Source organism: Brachionichthys hirsutus, chromosome 6, assembly GCF_040956055.1.
Source record: "Brachionichthys hirsutus isolate HB-005 chromosome 6, CSIRO-AGI_Bhir_v1, whole genome shotgun sequence".
Classification (NCBI taxonomy): domain Eukaryota; kingdom Metazoa; phylum Chordata; class Actinopteri; order Lophiiformes; family Brachionichthyidae; genus Brachionichthys; species Brachionichthys hirsutus.
Window position 1 is genome coordinate 4,317,891 of NC_090902.1, and position 27,628 is coordinate 4,345,518.

The window sequence follows — 27,628 nt, forward strand, 5'->3', positions numbered from 1 at the left end:
AAACAATGAGATCATTTTTAGTCAACAAACAAACAAACAAAAAAGATAGAGTCTAGAGCAAATAAAATACTGGCAAAACCATCAATTTAAAAAGGCTTGCATATAGAAAGTACCTCGTGCTTTGGTATCCCGCTGGAGACCAAAGCAATACAACAAGACTGCTGCATGTATGTAGCACATGGATTTTGTTTTGTTGAGCATTGAATTTGCAGGACATGTTCATTTAATTTCTATGCCATCCATGCATTAGAAAATAGTGTAACTAGACTGATGGCACATTCTGGGCGCCACTCTCCAGGTTTGCATCTATAATTCTGTGTGAATTAACCATTTCTGGTTATTTCCATATATTAAAAATGAACTTTATCTATCAGTCATCAAAATAGGTTTAAGTGATTCCAAGAAATGCAGGGGTGATTGAACCGTCAATGTTATTATGAGTGAAAATTGGTCACGTATTATTTTTGTGTCTGTGTGCTCTGTCTTCACGGGCATGTAATGATAAGAAAATGCTGCTCTAAGCGACATAAGTATCGATTGCAGGTCTTTTGGTGCTTTTTCAAGCTTACGCATCAGTTTTAGCTGCGGCACCAGCTGAAACGTGTTGATTACTCCCCAGGGAGACAGCAAGCACTCGCCTTGGACATGATGACAACAGCTCCATCAAAGGTGCACCCCTTTCTCCTGCTCAACCCACTTTCATTTAGACAAAATCGTATGACTTGAACATACTGAATATGTGCTATTCAGCAACATAGAATTCCTTCATAGGTGCTCTTCAATCAAGCAGATGCATACAACACAGATTTAAACCCTCTGGTGCAACGAAGCATCTTCTGTTCCCTTTTCAGTCCATCCATCCATTGGAGGACTTCATCAATATAATATACAGTTTGATCCAAACTGTATATTAGGCTCCGTGATTGCTTTGTCTTGACAGACACCTGTCTCCACCACAACATCCTGTGTGGCTGAACCGTATCCCAAGCGGACAGCACTCTGGCAGGCTGAAGATATGGGGATTCCATGCTTATGTCACTCTGTCTGACACTATAATCTAATTAAAATTGACAGACAATGTCAACCAGAAAGCTACATGTATCAATTATATTTCTTTCTTTCATGAGTGCATATTTACCTGTATATTTATATTCTAAATGCTTTTACCGGTGTATATGCCCCCTTTAGCATAAGAAAAACGACACACGTTGGACTACTGATGTTCATTCATGTACAGGGACGGCAATATGGATGGAGCCACTCCCTGTCGTGGAAATCATCATCTGTATGTGGCAATAGCTGCGATCCTCTAGTTAATGTTTATGATGCTACAATGTATGCATCTTCAATTTTGGCTGTGCCAGGAAAAAAACATTTTAAACATCTAAAAACAGTAAAAACAGGATAAAGGCATGCTTGAACACACAAACTATCTTTTTTTTTCACTACCCGGGGAAGCATCCAATACTGGGGAGTTGATTAGGACAGCAGACAAAAGGACAGTAGGTTCCAGCTGTGTCTCTGAACTGATTTTCATTAGCAGTGGAACACCGAGTGCTTTTCAAACTCATTAGTCGATAAATCACCCCTCTGATTTCCCATTTTTAAACCCCCCATTTGTCCTCACTCTGTGGCGACGACCCCCTTCCACCACACATTCAAAAGCTTCTGTCACTGGGAAAGGAATGGCAGCATTCGCATTTTTCTCTAAATGTGTGATCGGATTTATTATGCAATGGCTTCTAAACTGAATCAGCATGTGAAAGAACAACACATATCAACTACGGTAGTTTATTTGCACTTATTTTGCATCTATAGTACAATTTGTAGATTGTTCCTTTCACTCTTGGGATTTAATGCTGATTGGTTCTATTAAAAAAGACTGGAAAAAATAAAATAAAACAGAAACGGGTCACATTTCTTATTTTTTTAGTAAAATCATTCCTCTGCATGAACCCGTGAACCGGAACCAATGGATTATTTTGTCTAAAAAGGAGCATTCATTCTGTGTTTCCCGGCAGAGTAACAATTTATTTAAATTTAGACAAGAAATACATTTTTGTGCTTTGTGCAGTTGAATCAACAGCTTGTATCATATACACTTTATACAATTCAAACTTAAAACTATTCAATATCAATAAATACCAACCCCCCCCCCCCCCCCCCCCCCCCCGTCTAAAGGAAAAAAAGATAATTCCCAAAAACATTCGTTCAAAGCTAAGCAGTGCCTAAAGTTAGTACGTCTCATCCGGCCAGAACCGTCATGATGGCAAACAAAGGCCATGAACACACAAGTATCAGCAGTGTTTTGTCTCCATGTAATCTGAATGCATCAACCTCGTATTCCACCTTGAGCTCTCTTCATCCGAGATCCAGAAGACACCTGAGCACAATTTTTAATAATGATTATAAGAAGCAGAGATGCCTCTTGATGCATTACCGCCTCATAACTGGCAGGTTTTGTTCAGAGAGAAAAAAAAAAAACCCCACAGGCAAAGAGCCTTTTACAAATTTGCGTGGATGTCCTCGTGTCTCAGCACTTTGTAGGTGAGCCAGTAGAAGACGTTGAATACGAGAAAGCTCAAGGGAAAGAATGCTCTGGATATGGTATCAATGCGCTTGGCCCGGTCCAGGAAGCGCTTGTGAAGCACCTCGCCGTCATACATCATAACTGGAGGAGGACGGGTGAACACGGTGGCCCCCTCCACGGTGGTGCCATCCTTGGTCTGCAAGCAGTGACCCAGTCCGTAACCCCGGAAGTAAAAACCACGGCTGTCTCTCACCAATTCCTCCTCCTGCGGAGTCAAGCATAAGGAGAGCAGATTGGCCTTTTGCTGTCAACAAAAATTGTCTTATGTTTTTTTTTTTTTTTTTTTTTTTACACATTTACATTTAGCTTCCAGAATGTAGCCGTGCAAAAAGGGTAGCAACCTGAATATGTTTTTAAACATCTTGGCTGATTGAGAACCTCAGGTTAATTTAATGTGTCTAAATTATTTGTTTATTCTCTGTCTGCTTACCTCTGGGATTGTATACTGGTATACTGGGCTGAAACAGACTCATGCAGTTGCTCTTAATCAAGTGAGATGTTTAAAGTTTGTATTTCATGTGATAGAAGGACATGGTTATGATGAAGAAAGGAAACTAATGAAATTTAAATCCGATTTTTTATTTCATTACCGTACTCTTTTCCCATTCTCCTTAAAGTTGCTGAATGACAGCTCTTTCAAGATGTCTATTAATATAAAGTCATCATCTCAACCTCGCCGAAAACCTTGACTTGGCATTTTGCTTTGATGAATGGTGAATGATGGATGGTCTTTTTTTTTTTCCTCCTTACAGTGAATGAGAAACGATTTCAGTCCTCTGGAGAGAATATTAATAGGCATGCAGCTTAACTCTGACAGCCCACTGAAGATGTGGGTTTTGAATTGAATGATTAATTTAGCAGTCAGTGAAAAGTTCCTTAAACTCTCTCTCCCATGACTCTCCCTCTCATTGAACCTAGCAGGTCTCAAGTCGACCAAATCCGCATCTCTGTCCTGGACAGACTTGGTGGAGAGACCTTTACCAGCTGCCTTTAAATGCTGGTAAAGGTCTAATGCTGCCAATATACGTCGCATCTGTCTCACTGTTCAATCTCTCTTCCCTTAGTCCTTTAAAAACAGCCCCCTCCCTCTAATACCTACCAGCTGCTATTAACTTGCACCATTATTGTTTAGCTGAAGACTAAGCCGCTAACTTAATTACTTTAAACTTCCTCCCTCGTATTGACTTTATGGTTACTCAATACGCTTTGCCCCAGCGGAAAATTGCACCACACCTCTACTAGCACAGCTTACGGTAATTACCCCTGCTGCACCACCCTAAACGATACAGTACACCCTGTGCTAAAGTCTAAAGGTGCATTTCTCTAAAGATAATAGGTACACACTTTGTTTCCTGTTGGGGTATGATGATCACTAGAGACTGCTCTGATTGTGATGACACTCGGCTCCTTAGACGATACATTTACACTGGTTGCTTTAATGGCATGTTCAACGACGGGTTTTACTACCGAGCAGCGATAGAAGAAATATCGCTTGAAGATATTTTGCCGACTATAAGTGAGCAACTGGTAAAACTAAAATATCAGAAAATAGAGGAATAAAGTGTGCAACATTTGGTTCTGAAAAATATTAAGTAAATGTACCTGTATTCCATGATTGCAATACAGATACTCAAAAAATTAAACTACTACAAGCGTAATGAAACAAAAAACGTGTGTTTGACAGCAATATGGAATACACACATATTTAAAATAAGTTTGTGCATAATTTTCTGTTAAAAAGAAAAGCATTGAAAGAAGAAACACTAAAAAATTAAGCTATGGGAAAAGATTCCATGTCACAATTAATAAAATCATCATCACCAATCAAGGAGAGAACAAGGAAGGAAGGGGTGTATTCAATTTAAAAACCAGCCTTAAAACAGGTGACACATCGGGAAACAATAAAGGGCAGTAATCCCAATACAATGGTGTTGGTGTAAAGGAGGTGAAGGTAAGAAACAGAGGGCTGGAGCCAAACTTGCACGACACCATAAACAATTAGGGTATGGATAAAAATGAGGTTTAAAGGTCAAGGTTGACACAGGGTTCATTTTTATTTTATTTTTTTACCCTGGCACAGGTGCTGCAGTGCTGATTCAAATCTTTGTAGGTCGAGCTGTTAGCAGGGGTGTCATTTACTTTCCGGAAAGACTCAACATTCCCAGGCAGACTGGCAAACACCTCCATTGAAAGGACAAAAAAAAAAAAACAAGTTAAAGAGTTGTTACTGCTCTTTATTTTCTCCGGACATTGTAAAACAAACATTGGCTGTGTCTTTCAAGAGAAGTTCATTAGCTTGCAACTAGTTAATATTTCCTCAGGAATACGTTATCCCCCTGCTTATTTAAAAATGAAAAAACCTCCCTTTGCCATGCCAAATATAGTAGTAGTAGTATTGTAGAAGAATTTGTAGCCATACTTGCTGACAAAGCCCAAGTATAATGCATACGAAGCTGTGAAAGTGTATTGATTAGAGCTGGTCAATCAGGCATTTGATTAGTCCCGGTTTTCCCAGGTTAACAGTTAATGCTTCACTACCTCTTCCTTCGTAGACCATAATTTTCCTTGACCTTATGACCCACGTCACCTTAAAAGCCATTTGGATCCAATTAAGTCCAAGTGTTGATGGATCGATGACGAAACAGAAATGATCGTACTGGAGATGTCAAGGATACACATTGATGTCACCTCGACCCCTATTAGATTCGACTCATAACGCGATGATGAAACGAGGCAGCAACTTTAACCTTGTTTATCGTCTCTATGGAGACTAAATGGAAACATAATAATAAAAATAAAAACAACAACACACTGTCCTTAAACTAGCAAATGCGACCATGGATGCAATGAACTATTAGGAACCTATTTACTGAGGTAATAAATCAAGCAGTAGCAGTACTCGTAGCAATGGTAACAATTTCCTACAACTGGCCTTTTCAGCAGCATGGAAACAGAAGGTTATTGAAGGTCCAATCAATGTCATAGAAATTTGTTCGGTTACTTGAAATAATACATTCCTTGGGATTTCCATTCTATCTCAGGGTAACGAAGCAAGACATGCTGCTGCTCAAAAACAAAACTTTTCATTTGTAAACTGTTGAGCATTTGTTTCCAACAGTGAAAAGCACTTCCCAAAACAAGGAAGGATGTTATTGTCAAGAATACATTTTTGTGTTTTGACTGACTTGGATAGGTAGCTGCATCAATTCAGGTAGGAGAAGAGTGTGTCGGGTCAAAAATGTTATGATAGCACCGAAGAGTGAAATTTCACAGGCTGCATGACTGATGCCTTTTGAGGTTCTTGCCTTGGTAATGAGATCCTATATCACTATATAGAATGGATTTAGCGATTGTACGTGACAGATTTCCAACTGTGCTCTTTCGTCTTTGCTTTTCTCTTTAGTTTAAAGTGGACGGGACTGTAAAAAGGGTTGTCATGCATATGCTTCAGTGCACCAGTCAATCAAACGGTGATGCGTTGTGTGGTTATTCCACGGGCATTCTGGTGCCAGAGGGTTGGCTGTTGCTCCGTTTCAAATTGTAGTGACGGAGGGAAAGGATCATAAAATCTCTTCACAGGTCAGTGCACACCATAGAAAATCGCTGAACTGGAATCTTCATCATGCAATATGACAACCAGCTGTAGCGCCTTTATGTTGCCAGTTCCTGAAAATATAGCATCCCACAATAATAAGAGGCATAAATCAAGGCCGACGAGGCATAAATCAAGGCCGGCGAGGTCTGGAGCACATGTGTGCTTCTTGTTTTTACAGTATACAATCTACTACAAAGCGTGACATGGTGAGTGAGCATGCTTTAGCCTTGGCGTGTGCGTGATGTACACTTACTATCCTCTGCTGCCGCTGCTTTTTCCTTAGCCTGATGAACTCCTTGTGTTGCCTAGAGACAAAGTTAACAGCTGCATACTCCAGCAGGGCGGCAAACACGAACAGGAGACACACCGCCATCCAAATGTCAATGGCCTTCACGTAGGACACCTAGAAACAGATGAGGTTTAAAGAGTAATCGACACCCAATCAGTGAGGCTCATCAGATAATCTGAGGTTTTCAAAATCAACTCACTCCTCAAGTTCCTCTGGAATACAACAACACTCGTTTTTGGGAGTCAGTGGGATGTGAGCATTTGGCCCATAGCCAGGAGACAGGTCCTGGTTTAGACTTAGAGGAGAGCCCTGGTCGGGCTATTCTTTTTTACTTTGTCTCATCAAATACCAACTGATACAGTTTGTAACATCCCAGCCAATTAAATGAGACTTAGTTTGAGAGCTTCAACTGTAAACCTCATCAATGACTCTCATGAGTGGATAGTGATTATTGACCGATTGATTGAAGGCTCTGCCAGGCCAGCAGACCGTTTGCTGGATGGTCAGCGATTGTAGCTTTTGCAGCGTCTTCGACACCGTTTTTGCAGAGCATTATTTTATCCCATTAGACATTTGTGTGAGAGTTTAATTACTGAGTTATGGGCTAAAATATGTCTCGTGGAGTTGTAGTGTCCTTAACCTTTCAAGCTGCCGAACATGACACATCTCGATCACTAGTCTCCAGACTCACCTTGGGCAGAGAAGCTCTCGAACCAGAGCTCTGCGTGGTCATCGTCAGGACGGTGGTGATGCCCAGACCCACTCTGGCTGGTGCAGCATCCATGTTTATCCAGAACGACACCCATGACAGGATGACGATGAGGAGGGAAGGGATGTACATCTGGATCAAGTAGTAGCCCATTTGACGCTCAAGGTGGAACTTCACCTCAATGCAGGTGAATTTACCTGCAGACGCACAACACTGAAATATTCAAACAACATAATGGATATGGAATGCTTGATTTGAATATAACTCTGGAGAATAATTCAGATAAAGCATTTTAAAATAATGTGGATTTTTAGCCTTTGGCCTTGAATTTAAAATCATTTGTACCTGTATTGTAATACTTGGTGCAGTAGCCCAAATCCTTTTCCTCTTTTAGCACAAACTGGGGGAGGGTGAGGTCATCAGCCACCTGAACGGGGTTCTCAGTCAGCCACTCAAAGATCAAGTCATTCATGGTGTAACCAACTGTGAACAGAGAACAGAGGAGATGAAGAGAAGAAGCAGGACATTCGAAAACTGATAGATTCTTGAGACATTAGCTCATGCTGTATTAAATAAAATATATGTCATATGAACCCCCCCCCTTCTTGTTTCCATCAACATAATCCAAGTGCACCAATGCATCTGTTAAATATTCTTGTCTTGTTATTGCTATGATCCAAATCCCATTCCTCCCCCTTAACCTATTTTCTTTCCTGCACCACAGCTCCAACTGGAATCTTTTTTAACTCTAGTACAGAATCTGTGCAAGAGAAATCACGAGAAACCTTGCCTACCAAGAGGGAGAGTGACATTTGAGAATTCGAGAAAGTAACATTGCTAATCTGCCCAGCTACCAGCTGCCATCAGAAAGGTCACTCAGAATAGCCATCATCATCACGTTGGAGTTTGTTGAAGGTTACGAAATAAGGGAGGACATGAGGAGCACATCCTTCTGGAGGGAGAGACACACTGAGCTGATTATCGTATGGATTCCATGTAAACCAGTACCTCTAGGTCCAAATTCTAACAGAATGGAATATATAGTAACTTATTTCTGGTGAATATAGTCTAGTAAAGTCCTGGAACACTCAAGATGAGCATAATTATTTTGCTTCCACACACAGTTTGCTCCTCTTGAGGATTGCCTTCTCACAGTCGCCCGATCGTCGGTTCATGAAAGATTCATGCCACGTGCAAAAACAACGCATGCATTCCACACACACCTGAATGATGCTGGTGTCTTCCGGGACCCTTTAAGGCTTACGTTACAAATATATCAATTATTCAAGATGTTATGATGTTATAACCTATTCCGAATGGCATGCCTGAGAAACAGTGCTGCCGAAACACACGCAACTTGTTCAAGGGGCAAATTCAAGGTCATTCACATATCCTTCTGTAACCAGCAAGGGGAATAGCAATGCTTTCAGCGGGTGAAATTTTATTCTGCTTGCTATACAGCCAAGATGAGTCTAACTATAATTGAAAACGCATTTACAGGTGCAATAAAACAAGTGGAATTCAAGAGGCAGACTGATTGTAGTATCTTAGGACTGACTCACCTTCCCTTCCTTATGATGCTAAAAAAGTGGTTCAACTGATAAAAAAAAAAAAGAAAAAAGCTTGATGCCGCAGCAGCTATACTTTAGATTTGCCGTCTTAACCTTACTTTATATTTACAGTATATATTACAAAGCAGATTTGGCAAAGTGAAGTGGTTTAAGCTGCATATATGGGTCTTTGATGTGCCAGTGCAAGGCAGAATTCGTCTGGCTGCTTCTATGTATATGTCTATATTAGCCGGTGACATGAAAGGCCAGAAAAGGCCTTGGTGCTCTCAAACCACAAAGATAACCCTTCTCGTTCTTATCCCATCACACGCCTTTCACTCACTTTCTCTTGTTGAGCAGATGGTGCTTTCACAGCTCAAGTGGCGCCAGTAAAACGTATGATGTCATTTCAGCATCGTGCTCGAGCCAAGGTGATCACACCCTTGGGTGCTTTGCTAGTCCTTGTCAACACAAGGCCAAGCATCTCAACAGGTCTTTAATCAGAAATGATTACATCTAATGGCAGCATAATGGGATGCATTTATTCAAACACAAATGGGACCAACACACACGGCTGCTTTAAGCATACATCTCTTTGTCCTCTCACTTACACTTACACTTTGTGCTAGTTCGTAAATTCTCTACTAATTTTATTAATTTTTTTTCATTTGCTCCTTCAAAAATTTGTAAAAAAAAATAAAAAATTCAGCCTCCTCTACAAAGACGGGACAGCAGCTCGGACAAACCGTTTCCTCCTGGACTTGGTGAATCAGTTAAGGATATGGATAGAGATACCATCATTCAGACTTCTTTATCTCTTTCTGAGGAATGCTTCTGAAAAGGTGCAGTGACTTCAGGGAACGAACGCTCCTTCTGCTTCCTCACTTCTGCTTCACAACTTAAATTATTTGTGCCTGAACAGAAAAATGCAGTCACCTCTAGGCAAGCGGGGTGGGTCATCTATGATAAAAGGAACACAAAATTAAAGTTTTTATTTTATTTATATCGCTGAAATTGGTTTCATGATGTCAAAAAGCCAACCGTTTCTGCTAAAGGCAAAAGAAGACTGAATATTTTTTTTAAATATCAGCATATTTTTGCCTTCTACACCCCCTGTATGACTGTTTCAGGCAGAAAATTCAACAACTGCTATTTTACCATTTAGGAAATGGTATGTTGTGCCTTTTCTGCCCCTTGGCAGCACCATGGTACATGGGGACTGCTGACGAGCTAAATTTGTATCAATGGTATGCCAAATTTCTTCGATTATTGAATCTACATGGACCAAGTCGCTGTAAAGAGGCAAATTTGTAGTTCTGATACGGTTTCCAAAAGCCAAGAATCAGAAGGAGCGGTGTGATAAAGGAGAGGAAAGCAGAACACAAGGAAGAGGAGGAAAAGAGAGGAAGACTTACAGCTTTCAAGCTGCATGGTACAGGTCTGAATGTCCATTGGGAAATTCTTCAAGTCCATAGGACAGGACAAGGTAAGAGTCAGCCTGATAGAAAAACAGTTTGGAAGAGCGAAGAGGAGCAAAAGGGGTTGAAAGAACAGTGAAATAAGATGTTGTGTCTCGCATATTAGGAAGCAGGAATACATCAAGTATACGATTAAACAAAACTGGAGATGAAAATAGCATGCCAGATTTTCTTGGAAAACAGCTTACGCTGGAATTTGATGATAATAGTTAGGGGAATGACTTTGACGCAAGCATGTCTACTTTTATTCGTTGTGGTATTGATACATTAAGGCTTGAAGAATCCTCAAAGACAAAAGAAAGAGCCGTTTGGGAGGAAGGCTGTGTCATCGTCTGCTATAATGCATACCGACAGCAGAGCCGCTGGCAGCATCCACACAGGCACCCATTTTCTGTCGTCTCATAATGACAATATCTCTTTTAAGAGCTGAAGAACAAACTATAAACAACCGAATGATTGACTCCCCTGACATTGTCTAAAAATTGTTATGTGTCTGCAGCACACAAAGATGCTTAATCCGCAATTACAAGCATGGTTAGGAAGACACTGTAAATCAGTGGAACGAGGTGCAGATTATTGGTAATTATAAAACTGGTGAGTCTGGGTACACCACAGGATTTGTGATGCTTCTTTCAGCAACAGTCTGCATTCAAACTCGGAGGGGGGTGGGGGGCATCAAATGATAAGACGAGCTCCAGGGGGAAATTGAGTTCGAAGAGAGATTTCTTCAGATACTTTGAAATCAGAGATTAGTTTGTAAAAAACACGGCGATAGAAATCCTTGAGGAGTAAGAAACGGAAAAATACTGAATCTATGCAAAAGGAGTTTTGACAAAAGAGACAGAAATAGACAGACAGAAATATCACACAAGGATTGTTTTCATCTGGTGAACACAATACTTCCATAAGCTCAGGAAAGTAGGGCAAGTTAGGGTTTATTTCTTGCTCATGTTAAAATTCAACCATTCAGCCAAAACAGTGCAGGAGATCACGCGATCACATGTTAATGTCTTTTAAAAATGTTTTTAAAAAAGTACATATATTTTGATGATTTTTTGCATATGAAATCCTAAATCATGTTCATCTCTTGGTGTAAATATAAAATGCTGCATTGCCAGAGACCAGTTTGGATTCAAGACACCATGTTGTGCTAAGACAGCAACAATGTGATGAGCGCAACAGCTGGATGAAACAACATATATTTTTACACATGTAACATATAATGAAAATATATTAATCTTCAAGTCCAGGGAATATTGAATTTAGTTACCTGATGCTGTACAGAACGCTGCCATCTAGGAAAATCCGTAGCAGCTTATTATCAGTGGTAACCTCGTGGAAATTTGCTCCTTTCTCATTTGCAAAGAACAAATCGGGCTTCCAGATCGAGTCCAACATGGATGGGTCCAAATCAAGGGAGTCGTCTGGGTATTCGCTGTACGCCAAACGAGGGTCGTTCCATTTTTGCCGTAGAAAAACATTCAGTCTGTAGTCCTGAAAGATATTTAATGAAAACCACAGATGTTTACTTTTGTACAATTACTACATGCAACAAAAAGTACTTCTAAAAACAAACTGCACAAAAGCATAATGTTTTGCTGAAATGCCACTAGTCCACCAAAGCAACTCATTTGATATGTGCCATTTGTTCGGCTGCTGTAGGCACGTCCTGCTGTTGAACAGAGGGTTTGCTATTCAACCAAGGCAAAGAACGAAACATAATCACTCCAGCCTGCAGCCGGCAAACACGAGTAATTAAATTAGAATTCTAATCTGTGCAATTAATTCAGAATTCATCTTTGGGCCTTGTTGATTCTTCCCATTGCTTGCTCATTCACAGCATTTATCAGAATGCAAAATGCAAACACTACCAGTGCGTACAATGACATCATTAGTCCTGTTGTTCTCTGGGCCTCCCTGAGATGCTTTTAAACAATTCGCTGCTTTATCGTGCCGAGCCGGCCGCTATAGCCCTTTAAATGCAGAATACAGGACAGACGTTTGTTTTTAAGTCAATAAATATGCCTATCCAGAATGGGAACCATTTAAAAAATATCTTACCATTGTGGTTTCAGTGATGGATCCAAAGCTGTTGATGAAAATATTACAGGTGACATTCACAGGTGGACCTGAGGTGAGAATAAAACAGACAATCGACATATCTTTTACCTCAGATGGTATTAATCAGGCCAAACTGCTGTCCACAATAATAATAATTTTAAAAAAGCAATTATATAGGGAGATGTAATAAATCTCTAGTGGCTTTAAACTAGTTTGTTCGTGACTTTTCATCCTGAAACAGTCATTGAGGATGACAGTGTTATTACTCAAGTTATGCCAACTTCAACGCCGCTGTGAAGCCCCAATTATAAAAGTGTTCTTGGGTTTTTATTTGAACTGAAAATCATTAGCACGGAAAGATCAAATGCGCTAAGAATCCCATTTGTACTGCGTGCACCAGTAATCTATAAATGTAATTAAATTTGCAGCACCTGGTTTGTGATCTCCCTTCTTGTAATGGCAGTACAAATGAGCCAAAAGAGTCAATCAAACATTTTGGAAGACAAGATCTCAGCAGTGGTAGAGAAGACAGAAACCAGGCAACGGAGATTATTGGGAGAGCTATATAATGGGTGTCGGACATGCAACTTTACTGCTGCAGTGAATGAGCTGGCTAGAAAGAGCAGCAGCCGATATTAAAAGTAAAAACGAGGTGAACTCACACATTTAAATGATAATTCTCATCACATCTCCACAGACCGTGATGCATACAGTAGACCTCCCAAAATGGAACATCCCATCATAATCAGGAAAAACAGTCACTTTAAGGATTTTCATAAGGATAAGGTCATTTTCATGTCAACACAACTTTGAATTGAAATAACATGTGATGATTAAAAAGCATAGTGAGGCATTACCTGTGATATATATCAACATATCACACAACCATAAAAAAACTACATTTTAATTCCCCCATTTTATTTGTTCTTCTTGAGTAGAAAGGAAGCTGCTCTTTCAAGAAAACCTTTGCAAGGCAAAATCTTTTGTGTTTGTTTTTTCTCCTACAGGAGAACACAGTTACACTATTGAGCAAAAATTGAGATTGAAGAACTACTGATAATTATAAATATTGTAATTTGAAGCAGTTAAACAGCGAGAAATGATACGGCCCATGGATGCTGTTGAGGTAGTGGAGATAGACTATCTGGCTGGCACTTAATGATCAAGCATAAATGTCAATAAACTCAATTAGAAATCGAGAAGAAGATTCCTGTAGCTTAAAAATCACATTCAAGTTTGTGACAGAACAACAGACGTCATGTACTTATGAGAATGGTCAGTTTTCACAGCAGAGGTACACTGGCGTGTATTTTGTCTTGTCCTTTCCACTTGATTTTCTCTAGGGGGCTACCGCTGCGGTCTGCCTTTGCACATGCCGTACCTTTGAAGTTGGGCCTGATGCGGGCATCATATCCAGACGTCTTTCCCATGAGCTTGTCCAGGAAGTCAGAAGGTGATAGCTGTGGTCCTGCCCTGCCGGGGGGCTTTATCTCCTCCTTACAGGAGCTCAATCTGAGGGCGGGTGGTAGAACATGAACAAATACAAAGACAAAAAAGAGAGAGAGGGGAAAAAAATTAACAGCAGAGGAGGAGGAGTGGGCATGTGTGTGAGGGTTAGCAGAGGGACCGGTGGGGGAAAAATAATGAGAAGAACTGAATAAGAAGACAACAGCGATCACCAAGTCAGTCATCAGCAAAACGATTCTCAGCGGTAGATGGGAAATGAGGGTGAAAAATGATGATGGAATGGCTCGCCTCAGCTGGCGACCATTAGATGATGCTTTTTCACATCATGCCTGAGACGTATTGTAATTGTTAGAACTTAAATGCTGAACTACAGAGAAGCGGAACAGACTCAGAGGAAAACCTGCAGCACTTTTGTGCTTCCACGGCTTGTGAGTTTAGCAGGGGGAAGGCTTGACAGATAGATGGCTCAATAGCAATGCTATGAATGTCACACCGGGGAGAGGAAGCTGTTGGTGCAAGTGACGCTCAGGCAACCGTGAGCTGGAATAACCATGAGGCCAGTGTGAAAGTAAAGGAAGTAAGCGAGGGAGATCAAATCTTAAAAGGAAACGCAAAGAAAGAAAGAAGGAAATGAGGCTGCAAGCCTGGAGACACTGGTTCATAATGGATTTGATTTCTGGCCATGCTGTGGTGCAGCTGATTGCACCGCCTTGCTTTTGATACGATTGTTAACAGTTCACGATCTGTCATGATGTGGGGTCACTCCACTCCAAGGCACAGCTCTTCTGATAGCCTGTGTTCTCACTCGGGCGGGTAGCCACCAATCTCACAGCAGCTTGGCTGGATTCAGTGCCACAGAAGCTACATCGCAAGGGGCTACAGGATCAGGGAATTAGTAGAGGATATTTTTAAGACTGATTATGCTATCAGTGGAGAAATAAATTAGCTTTTAGATTTACTTGTACAATAATTATTAATAATTACATTTCATGTCATGGAGACAACAAAAACCATCTAACAGTTTGCATCTATGGAAGCATGCTGCTGGAATCTTATATTTAATCCTGCTTTCTGACATCATCAAGCTTTACTCCGGCTAAATACATACAGTAGGCTACATGACCATACATCATTTACACATACAAACAAAATGATCAATTACTCGGTCAGCTCTCACGTGTGAGTTGTCTGACAGGTAGTTTAGAGACTGCGGTAAAAAAAAAAGGCTTTCAAGAAATATTGCGGAAAAATGAATGGAAACACAAAAAGGCTTCACCACAGTCAAAGTCTTCTGTCTTGCGAAGACAGTCTGGCCCATATCACAGGGTTAATTTCTTTCCCTTAAACTGTATATTCTGACGCCCCCCAAACTATTAACCTGCATGGGCACTTTGTCATTTTTGATTCTTCATGTTTATAAATTGTGAAAAAAAAATCCTCAGCTATAAGAAGTCATTTTCGTTTGGGTCTATATATATTTCAGTACATCATTGTAGATGTCAGTAGCTTCATGGCATTGTGATTTTTGTGCAGCACTGAGGTCTGCAGCCCTTAAATGGGTTTACTGGGATATGTCCATAAGCGAATTACACTAACAAACAACAAAATGTAGTTGATACTCCGTATCCAAAACAAACAAAATAAAATGGATATGGTACGCGAAAGAGACCAACATCTCTTTGTCTCAAATTACCATCCCCTTCCTGTTTCATACAACATTAGTTCTTGGTGTATTCGACAAATATGGTGATATAAATGCTGAATTATTGCCTCTAGATTCGTGTAATACGAGCATTAACGGCTTAATGTGTTTTCACTTAGAAACACCAGGAAACATTTTGTCTGCAAGTCATCTCTTAATGCATATGAGAAGAATAACTGATCAAAACGATGTCTCATGGAATGGGATGGGGTTCTTCCCATGGAGCGCAAACATATTCTGTTAATTGCTTTTTCCTTAAGAAGCTGGTGATCAGAAAAGCACATCTTGTCACAGTAGGACTGTTTCCTGATTTGGGAGTTCAACGTCTTGCCCAAGGACACTTTGACACGTGGACAGTCAGAGGGATTGAAACGCTGGCAGTGGACGACCCGCTCTACCAACGGAGCCACAGCCGCCCCCGTTGTCTACCTTCATCAGTGCAATGGTCTTGGATTTACAGTCTGGTGCTGAACTAATCCATGCCATCGTGAGTAAATTGAAGCTCTGTGCCATGATCGCTGCTTTGTAATGCAATGTTTATTCTTGACATCTCCGGATTAACTGGCAGAAGAGATGCTTCCAGGCTCGTATGCCACACTAATGATGAGGGCGCAAAGAGCCACTGCTTGCTGACAGATTTATGTTCATGACGGGCTGTTCTGACTAAACTGAACTCCAACTGCCACCCCAAGATTTTCCCCTTAACTTAACTTAACTCATAGATTCTCGTCTAGTGACTTAAACAGTAAATCATAGTTTTGTGGAATGTGATATCCTTCTCTGTGATTTTATAATTTTATCTACTGGCGTTCTTAACACAGCATGATTGAAAAACAGCAGAAAACACTTGCATTTACAACTTCTAATTGGTACATCTCCTGTCAAAATGTCATGGCAGAACGGATTGTTCAGCCCACACACACACACACACACACACACCACCTACCAAGTATTCTTTTTTAAGCTCATCCCAGAAATAGTTTTACATTTGGAACTTGGTGAGTGTGAGGATTTGAAATTCAGTTTCCCAGAAACATACATAGAAATGTCAGACAAGTTCAGGATCTAAAATTGTGTCTGTCCTTACTCCTGTTCTTTATTTTTGCATTAAAATTGAGCAAATCGTAATTCCGTGAAGAGACTAAATAAACATGACTGAAAATATAAATCCCTTAGCGAGGGTGCAGAGATGTAAATGCTCTGCATTTACCTCGTGTCAGCCCTCCCCAAAGCAAAATCAAAAATTAGGAATTGACCTTTCTCCCCATGGGCGATGGATAAAACACAAAGCACCAGCAGCCTTGCACATTCTCTAGCTGTCTCTAAAGGCCTCTGCATTCTGGCCATATTTTTCATGTCAGAGATCTGATATCAGCATGGATTGCCTCCTGTCAGTCAGTGACACGAGGCGAGGAGGATTCTTGATAGAGAGAAGTGGGTGAAACTGACTGCAAAAGATGGCTTTGATGTTTCTGCATGGAGGCTTGAGATGGACTGTAGCTTTATCCTCATACAGTAGTCAGCGCCTCACAACCTAAGCTCCACATTTGTTTTGCAAAATTTCTTGCATATATATATATATACATACATACATACAGACACACAAACAATGCAGGCACAAGACCAAATACTGGGTACCATCCAACCCTTGGCAGTAGGTGAGGGGTACATGAACAGCTTATGAATGGTGTTTCTCTCAGAAAAAACAACAAACAACTACACACAAAAAGGCTTTCCAAACTTCCAATGTCGGAGGGCATAATCCTTCTGTAGTAGCATTTAATTACACTTAATTAAATTCTGATAGTAGTTCCAGCAGGTCAACAAATATCAGCAACAGCGAAGAAATATCTGCAGGCAAGTAAACAGTCTACGGATAACTAAGCAACAGAGAGAAAAGGAACATCCACTGATGATTAAAGTTTCACTTCTCGCAGACAGCAGTGTGAGAGCAACTCAGCATCAACTAATGTTACTGCGATTTCACCTCGAGTGAGATTGATCGAGACACTTTGGGGCTCTCTTATCCTCTCCAAAGTCACAGGAAATCCCAACATACTTGGCTGATACCCAGACTTGTGCGGTGAGGACTGCTGATGAAAAGAAAGCACGAAGAAAGGACAGATGGGACGTTTACATGAGTTAATGACTGAAAAATGAGAGTGAACCTGGATACACACGAGTCGAACAGACGGTTCGCTCCCCACTGCTACTCTTATCAGTAGTGGTGAACTGTGAAATACAAAGAATAAAGATACCAAGACATTTCCCTTTAATTATTTTTAATGTATTATTATTTAGTTCCTTTTCGCACCGTTATGATTTCCAATGAGGAGATGCTGAAGATTTACCTGACTGACCATGCGATTGTCTCAACACATAATAAACAAACAAACAGAAAAATACTTCAAATTAAGTATTTATTCATTCTACGTCTTACATTTACAACATCAAATTTGCATTAATTTAAACTGCAAGCAAATTTGGGATGCTGATAAGAGTCACCGAAAGACTCACTTCATGCAAGGTGTAGAAATGTCCCGTAAGTAACTTCAAATGACAAAGGGAACTGCTGAACACACATACGAGACAGTTTAAAAGAAAGATGCAGCATAGACACAGCCCTGTTATTGCCTCTGTAGGCTTTAACCTTGTTTTTGATTATGTGGTGGGGACGGCAGGTTACTGATGGTCCCTTCCAGGAAGCCAGTGCCTTCAGTATTAGGCCGACATCCCACAGAAACGCGGCTGATGGTTGTTCAGCCCATTTTCATCAAACCAGCCATAACTTCCCTCTCTTTCTCTTCACACCTTCAATGCAGAAAGTGTGTTCCTTCTCACAACACCAATATTTAGCATTCCGCCCTGAAAGATAAAATAGCGTCCATCTCCTGCTCTTCCTTTGCCATTCTCTTGCTGTTGCCAACCAAACTCAAAGTCCTCAAGCCATGGAATAATAAATGGATCAAGAAGTGTGGCTGATGTGCATCAACTCAGGATAAACTTTTAATCTCTGTAAAAATGTAGTCCTGCTGATGCTAAAATGGTATTGAAAAGAAATAATGCCCACCACGGTGCAACAACCAAAACCTTCCAGGCTGACATTCACACCCAGGATAAACAGGCAAAGGAAATAGAAAGTATTTACTTTGGTTAATAACCTCAGGGATGAAAACCAATGTAGCCTGTGATACAAGTAGGTTTGCTGCAAGGGAAACCAATTAGCTTTAGGAAATTGGAAATTAGGAAAAACTCACCACATTAAATCGACACTAATCAGCATTTTAAACCTGTCTTTTTACGTCTTATCAATAAGATGTTTACCTTTGTGTTCATTTACGCTATTGTTTTAGTTTTACTCAGTGCTGGGCAGTATTCTAAAGTGACGGGGAACTGTAGCAGTGAAAATCCCAGTACAAGCTACATTACTGTGTGAGGCTCCAAGGCAGACCTCCGGGCCAAAGGGATGCAAGGATGCAAATCTAATTCTTCTCCCGTTTCCTCAAAGAGAGTTGAAAGTGAAAACTGAAGATACTTTGAGCAGACAAAAGATGTCACCAAAACAACATAAATAAATAATCTTGTCAAAATAATATATATATTAAAAAAAAGTACTTTTGCCATTTTAGCATATCATGCAACATTTCCTTTGTGGTTGGTTTCAGTATATTGAAGCGTCAATAACATAAGGCAACTGCTAGGCTACCTCATTACTTCTATAAGCTTCTCTCTCTTCCACAACATGACTTAACTTCCCTGTCAGAAAGAACTAAAAGGAAGACCGAAGCTCAATTGAGTTTGTAAATCAATCAAAATCACATTTGCTAAACCATTAAATATGACTGTGCTGCAATCAATCAGTAATTACGGAGACCTATAATTTATTAGCCAAGTACTGCCGGCTGAAGCCGTCAATGGTAGAGCACACACACATTCATTACCCTTCAACCGAACCCATCGGTTTACATTTTGGACGCGTTGCCTATAATTGCCTGCGACTAATGCTATGCTAACGTATCGGACGCACCCTGATCTTTGAATATACTCCCAGACTGATCAGATAGGTGGAACATTGCGGACCCACAGACTCATACCTGCAGGGAGTCACATAATGTAAAGGACCGGTTGTTTTTAACTTCCACTGTCTCCTATCAGACAAGCGAGTATACACTGATGAGTAGTTCCCTGACTTCCCTCCAGTTACTGTCTCTCAGTCTTTCCCTATAAATACAGAATATTTCCAGACACCATTAACCAAATCATTCTTTGCTAAGCCATTATCATCATCAACTTTTTAATAAAACTCTCAAACAGACAAACACCACAACCTGCATCTTTTGGGATGGGCCATCGGAAATTGAAATACTTATTTCTACTTTTTATTATTCCAAACTTCATGATTGATTTGAACAGAAACACGAATGGATTTGTTTCACTGTTGTACTGATAGAAGGCACCATTTTAGTATTTTACTTCTTTTTACCAGTATTATGTAGAGTACAATACTGAGAACCTGACCACAATCACCTTAAAAAGTCTCATCTTTCATTTCATATATTGTGTGTTTGTATTGCTGCTGCTTCTAATAGTGCAATTCTGCTCGCACTCCAAATAACGTTCCCAAGGGGCATGTTTCATCATACAATTAACCCTGTGACTCCTACACACAATGTGATCCACTGAGAGATGACACATATTAACAGATGGGTCACTCTGAAAAGAAAAGCGTGGCCTCGCTGCAGAGAAAATAACACCAAAAACAACAAGCAAATTGTTCCTCTTCATCGGTTTCCCTCTGAGGTCATACACAACCAGCGAAACAGACTTTGTCAGGTGGTAAATGGTTTGTGCTGTTCCGTGCAGGGCGGTTAGAGCTGTGCTTTTAAACACAAGTCTCTCCTCTCCAAAGCGATGCAGGGGTCTGTGTAATTCCTCCATACAATGGATGAATTTAAAGCACGGGAAGTGGAACTGAATCCCCAAAACCTGATCCATCAGTGAATAAGTGCAATAATGTGCGTGGGCTGCTTCCATGTGAGGCAGAGCAGCTATACAATCACATGGTCAACTTATTAACATGCAGATTTCTATCCAACAGGGTCCTCGATCATCAGTTTCCATAGAAATAGCTCTGCATCCACTGTAACACACAGCTCTTCTCCCTATATCAGACACTTGGTGATACAAGTAGGTTGCATGCGGCGAGATGTCTGCGGGTCTCTATTATACACAATACAAAAGATGTTTCAAGGGTGAATCACCTCAGGTCATACATATCTAATCCCATATACTCTGACCTGCAGATCGCGGGCAGACGGTCTCCCCACATTAGTTGGATGAGTAGTCGCCCTTGACAGGTGACGTGCAGCATCAATAATATAATGCTGCGTTCAAGTTGAACAGGAAAAAAACAACACTTTGTGCTTCGGACGATGTCGTCGCTACATCCAAGGATACTTTGGCTCAATATGACAGGGAGGATCATTTTTCAAAGGACGCAGCTTTGGCAATAATGCTTCCGAGAGACATGCTCTCATAATCATTGTCTGCAGGCTTAATCAGCTGCAGCGCTGTAAATGACTATTATAGCAATAACAGCCATGAGATCCCAGCTTCTCATATTCTCCACCATCATGCCGTACCCTCAGACTGACAAAGACGCACTCAAAATGTCAAAGGAAGCGCTGCTGATCAAATCGGAAGCACGGTCCTGCCCCATTGTTTATCAAACGGAAACACAGGATTTGTTCACTGACAGCTGCCATTTTATTTTCCTTTTCAAAATGGCCAAGATCAAGCAGTGCATTGAAGTATGTCAGAGACTAATGTGGTTATTGGGTTTTGGTACAGGAAGTGTAATGCATTCTGGTTGCTGTAGATTGTATATTATCTGATGAAAAGGGAGTGCCAGCAGTTTCTTTTTTCTCTGATCAATATTTCAAAAACATGTGTTTTTTTTTAATGAATGGATATTCCAGTTCTATGAAAAGGTAATCTTTCCAGGGCCTAAACACTTCTTCCTTGCTGTTGTGTGTGATATTAAGAAGCCTGAAAGGATGAAAACATGATCAAATGTCAGGACCAAAATGATACACCTTTCTTTGGCACCTCTTATAATTAAGTAGAATGAAACACAGTACCAGCCTGACAGGCTTTGTACGAGTTGAAACGTATTTCTATAAAAGTAATGGAGTGAATAAGATTCTGACCAGAGTCTTAAATGAACTCTTCACCCAATCAGTGGCCTGGCAGGCATTTGACTTGCACCCAGAGGGCGGATTCTAAGTTGTTAGTTGCTGTAATCATGTTAGCGGGGCTATAATTTTATAAACAGTATCACTTAATGTTCAAGTACTTAAGGGTTGCCTGCGGCTCAGAGTAGTGAGGGCTGCCTTCTAACAGTAAGGTTGGTATAGTTTGAGCCCCCTGCCCGCATTTTGACGTGCCAAACCATAGACCCGTCCCAATGAGTCTTACGTTGATGTTCAATAACATCAGCAAAATCCCTCGCAGTTCAACAGTAGTGCCATTTATGCATTTTAGTTTTTCAAGGGTACCTTATGCGAGTTGCCTTTGTTCCTCCCTGTGGGGAAGCCAAATAACAAGCGAGGTCTCAGTGGTGTCTAGTGTGCTGTAATTGCAGTAAAATTATAAAGTGTAGCCTTTGCTAGGGTAAAGAGCTGAAACGATCATTTCAAGGTAATGCAGCTAATATTTCAATGCTCTAATCTTAATCACATCAATTATTGAAGTCACGGTGACTTTGGGTGAAAGTTGTCGTCAAGCAGAATGTGCTCTGGCATTTTACCACGGCTCTTTGGAGGACACAGTTCTGTCGTCTGGCTCGATGCTACGAAGACTTGAATACGTTTGCTGCTGGTGCGAGACGAGTTTGAGTCATGCATGACCACACTTTGTTCCTTGTCACCTCAGGCCGCTCACTGGTCTAACAGCTCCCTAACAATTTGTAACGGGGCCGGAGACGCATGTCTTTATCGCGTTGAACTGACACTCACTTTGGTGCGGAACCACTGAGGCTGCTTCCATTTGCCTTGCACAAGACACCCACATTGTGTCCTCAGAGTGGGTCAAATCATGTGGTTGCAAAAACTTGCTTGTCAAATGATGGGTGATGAACAGGCACAACAATCTGCAAATGTATGCTGAAATTTACACCTGAGATTGTTTTAGATGTGCAACTCATTAATACTCGGCATAAATTGGAATTTTACTAATGAGATTAACAACTATGTTTGAGCTGGAAAAACAGGGTTCATCTCATTTCCATCTCAAGTACGCCTCTTAATGTGTGGTTGTTGTTTTTTTTTTAGACAAGACGTTTAATTCCAAATGTAAAAATATGTCTGGGAAGATTTCTGTAATCTCAGCTTTCTTTCCACAGAGCAATGCCCAAACGACGACAGGGTGCAAAGGAGCTGGAACCGTCATTCCACTGATCCTAACACGCATCACCAGGTACAAAATCACAATGTTTCATCTGACAATTGAGTGGAAGCAATTTATCTTTACTTACAAATGCAACAGAGACACTTCTGTCAGCGACAGATGGAGCAACACTGTGTGATTTTTTCTCTCTTTAAACATTGCAGTAAAAATGTTGCAAGTTACTTTCCAGTCATTTCGACTTAATTTGTCTATGAATAGCAAATAACTTATTTTGGATAAAATGAGTTTAATGCCACTTTTTTTAAGCTGACCACCTTCATGATGACTACATAATTTGGTCGTTTGACAACCGCCCATGCAGATGGAAACAACCCATAATAGATCACTTTTTCAAATTATATCACATCTTTCCACACAAAAAATGCATTCAACTTAGACGGAACATCTGTTGTCAGACTGCGAGTGTCATCCTCATCTCTACACCTTCTAACATTAAACAAAGTTTTACTGTTAGACAAAGTGAAACGCGACATGAGCAGCATTGTCGGGCTGAATTCCTCGAGGATGCAGACCCAGCACCGCGGTGTCTCTGTCATGATGCTGTTGGTTCCAGTCAGCAGCTTGACTGAGTGAAAGGCCGGCAGCTACGCCTACAACTTCCTTCGCCTTCACCGTTTTGTCCAAAATATGGGTCACGCAGAGTGCAGTGGTAATCTCTGCGTGCCTGTGTGTCTTTTTTGGAAACCAATTTCCTTTGATCACATACTTGACTTTTGCTGGGCTGAAAACTCTCCCATGTTCAGTGCAACAGCTAAAGGTAGCTTCTATTCTTTGGTTTAAAGGCACAGCTGGACTGTTTCTGGGGCAAAGCCTGCACTGACTAACCTGCTGGCACTCAGCTTTCTCCAGTCGGGGTACACCCCCTGAGGCCAAATGAGAGCGCAATCCCCGCCATATTGTCTCCAACAGCAACACCCATTTACAACTAATAACCATGAGGATGTAGCCGCAGGAAAGTTAGCCATGCACGACAAACCAAGGGCCGATACTATATAATTGAACACCATTAAAATGCCCCTCAAATTCAAACCATTCAGCATATGGATAATAGAATGGAAATATCATGGTCGCTACAAATGACCTGCGAGTAGCAGGAAAACATGTAGGTGCTTATTGCAAATGGGAGACAGCAGTCATCGGTTTCTAATTACATCCGCTCTGTTCAAATGGTTGTCTGCCTCTGTCGGAACACAGCTGGAGAGATTCCCCAATGGTCTTATAAAGTATAGAATGATGGGAGGTTAAGCCTGAGACACACACACACACACGGTCTGTAATGGACATGATCAGCTCCGCCAGCCAAGTAGCAGCCGCAGCACGGTGCATCCATCCACGGTGGAACGATGCACTTAGCAAGGCACATCATTCTCACCAACAGACATCGAAAATAAGGCAGCAAAAGTTTGTTTACAGCTTCCCACTCCAAGCGAAGCTGTGCTCACTGGAGTTCGGAGTTAACTGGGATGTGAAACTGAAAATAATGAGCTCTCAGGTTCAGGCAGAGATTTCTAGAGATCAGAAGTCCGGAGGGGCTTTGCTCTTTGATTCCAAGAATTGATCTTTCCAAGCTAATATTTTCGTTAGAGCTGAACATTTTTCATCTAATGAACAAAACTGCGCTACGCTAAAAGAATCTCAGTGACATGCGGTACACCATCATCTTAATTGGGCTTCCATTGGGATCCAGGAAACCTGATATGAGATAACAAAAAAAGATCCCGAAAAGATAATCAAGTAGTTTTTATACTTTCAGGTCAGGTTTCTCTGTGAGCCCGGTAACATCACATTAAAGCAAATCCAGCTGTGCCTCAGGAGTAACACTAAAAGTCTCTCAATTAAGTTGAAAAGGACTTTCTTATATCCTAACTGGGTTTACTAGAGATTCAAACACTTGAATCACTTTAGGTTTTTTCCGTAACCCGACTGACAGCGACTTCAGGTGACACAATTACATTTGAATGAGAACATTACAGTTAAGATGAATAGTCTGGAGGCTGGAGTCCACCCCCAAATATACCTTATGATACACAAACACCATCATGTGGACACACAATGCACTGGCTTTATGGGGACCCAGTTGGATTGGACAGTGGGACAGATAATCTGATCAATGACTGACATAAGATCTCACTGACCAGAGGCAAGGACATCATGCACCCTTGGTGTGGTTCTCTGTCCACTGCATGAATGCATTTCACTATTCTTTACTATAATTTTGCCAGCAAACAGGTGCACACATCAACTGCCCAGACAACATGGGTACACTCACACAATTTGCGCGTCCGCTGTTGCAATCTTCACATTGCTGCAAAATCTCTGCGTGTAATAATTTTGAGATGGACAGAACACACCATAATAGAGTGAGCAGAAGCGTCTCAATGTAGCAATGTACCAGAAAGAAAATGAAATGAGAGATGCAATATGGCCATCATATTTCAATGGAGAAATCACTCCTCGGCCCCATCCAATTTCTTCACATAAGTGGGAAAACAGTAAGTTTTCTTTTCAAAACTCCGCTCCTACAATTGGATGAGCTGGTATTGACATTCCAAACATATCCTTTAACGTACTCAACCGCATGTCATTGCAGATTTTAAAACTATCACATCAGGCAGTCAAAATCTGAAATTCTAATTCTCTCTTGTTTCTCCTCCATTGAAAGGCAATTTAATTAAGCACACATTCCTCTAAACTGGGTGCCATAAAAGCTTCAGGAAACCAGACTATAGATTTCCTGTCAAGATCTGAAGGGTTACAACAATGCCGGATGTAATGCTGTCTCTCTTTTACACACGACTGATGATGATCCAGAAGAGATCCTGGATTCTGGATGACTTGGACATTTTCATTAACATTGCAGTCAATGGAGCTCCAAAAGTTGTTCCTCAATATCTCGGTTGATTATCGACCAATGCTTATGGAATTTGGCACTATCTTAACACCGAATTTCATCCGGATCAGATCCAGAATGGAATCATTAAAAAATATTTCATTTCAACATTAAAACGACATTTACGGATTCAAAAGTCTGTTACAAATTCACATCAACTCCGATTCAATTTGACTTTTCATGGTTGGTGTATAAAGATACCAAGAACAATTTAGAGCCTTTTGATGATGATGATCCAGATCACCATGTGGACGGTGTAGGAGGGGGACAAGCTGATCGGCGGAGGTCTGCGCTCTCCGAGTGCTTTTCTAGTTATGACTTTCATTCCCATTTCTCATTTCCTCTTGCCGACAAACGCCCAGTCCATAATCCATATCATGCTTGTGAGCTATTTTACACAACAATCTTCTTTTCAAATCTTTCCACCGACATTTCCACTGTCCTCGCTCACTCTCCATTTCATCTACTTCTCCTATCTGAAACATTTTTCTCCCATCTTCCACTTCCATCCTCCACTATATTAATCTCCACCCGCTGCCTGCAGCTAAATGAATCAGCCTATCAATTTCTTGTTCCCAATTCCCCTCACCCAAATTTGTTCCATTCCCAACTTCTGTCTGTTCCACCTCCTTGATTCTGTCTTGTCCCTCTTTTGCACCCTCCCCACATATGAGGAGAGACGCTGGCTGCAGAGCATATAATTTCTCAGAGGAGGTGCTGTCATTTGACTGCCCTCCAGGAAAAGAGCTCCTCTCCTAACCCCTGGGTTCAAGGAGTCACAGCTCTTTCTACTCCAGGATTATACAGATGCTAATTCCCTTCTGCTCTCACACCTGAGGTTGGCAGGGCATGAGATAAGGAAAGTGTTCCAGCAAAGAAAGGTTGTTGCCAACAAGAAGGAGAGATGGGGGGGGGGGGGGGGGGGAGAAAACAGAGTTTGTGAGAATCTACTTTACATCATTTATTCACCAGGCGTTTAATTTTGATCCCAAACGGCAATTCTTGTCTTCAGGAAAGACTGGGATGTTTGTCAGCGAGGCCTTGGTTGGTCAATTATCAATCCCCTCATTAATATCGTATCACACGGCCTTAATATTATACCAACACCTCCTTGACTGCCATCCTGTGATATGCGCAACGATTCCACAGGTAGTTTTCGCAACGCGCAGCGCCACTTCAGAAAAGGGTTTGAGATCTGATGTCGTTTTTCAGGTCTGCATTCTTATTTGCCTTCCCTGACTTTATATAGAGAGAATACGTAAAATAAAATTGTGATCTACGCCGACGGACCCCAGTTTGTTCCGTGCGTAAAAATGATTCAGTTCGTCTCCACTGGCGGAAACACGCGATAAACCGGTGGTTAATTGCAGGTATCTTAAACTCGGTCATTCTCCACAGTAATAAGTTAATCAAAAACAATAATAATAATAATAAATAAGAGCGCTTTAAAGTCAGAGAGTGCATGAAACGGGAGACGCGACGTGGGCAGCAAAAGCCAGCATGAAGAATAACGATGACTTCAGTGGTGGAAAAGTTCACGTCAGGCAGTAAATAAAAGAAAAGAAGTCGCGCAAACACGCGGAGAATAATCACACGCCAGCGCGCCTCACCTGATAAAGCCTCCTTGGAAAAAGCAGAAAGACAAGACATACAGAATCCGAATGACCTGTGGGAGCATCCTCTGGTTCAGAATATCTCCTCAGTCCCGTTGAATAACTTGCAAGAAATAATTACGGAAGTCAGCAAATCCACTGAGCAGCTGGTGAGAGTCGGTATGAGGAAAAAGGCATCGTCTCTCTCACTGATCCACGTTTGTCTTCAGGGAAACTT

General features: G+C 41.1%; 1 protein-coding gene across 1 annotated transcript; it reads right to left on the bottom strand.

The window, feature by feature from the left end:
• Positions 1 to 2,504: 2,504 nt before the first annotated feature.
• On the bottom strand, positions 2,505 to 27,628 carry glra4a (glycine receptor, alpha 4a). Its single transcript, XM_068740074.1, has 9 exons — positions 27,409 to 27,628; positions 13,654 to 13,784; positions 12,273 to 12,340; positions 11,482 to 11,705; positions 10,149 to 10,231; positions 7,529 to 7,666; positions 7,166 to 7,380; positions 6,439 to 6,588; positions 2,505 to 2,795 (listed from the first exon to the last, which is right to left on the bottom strand). The coding sequence occupies exons 1-9, from the start codon at positions 27,474 to 27,476 to the stop codon at positions 2,505 to 2,507; spliced, it is 1,368 nt and encodes a 455-aa protein (XP_068596175.1). The 5' UTR covers positions 27,477 to 27,628.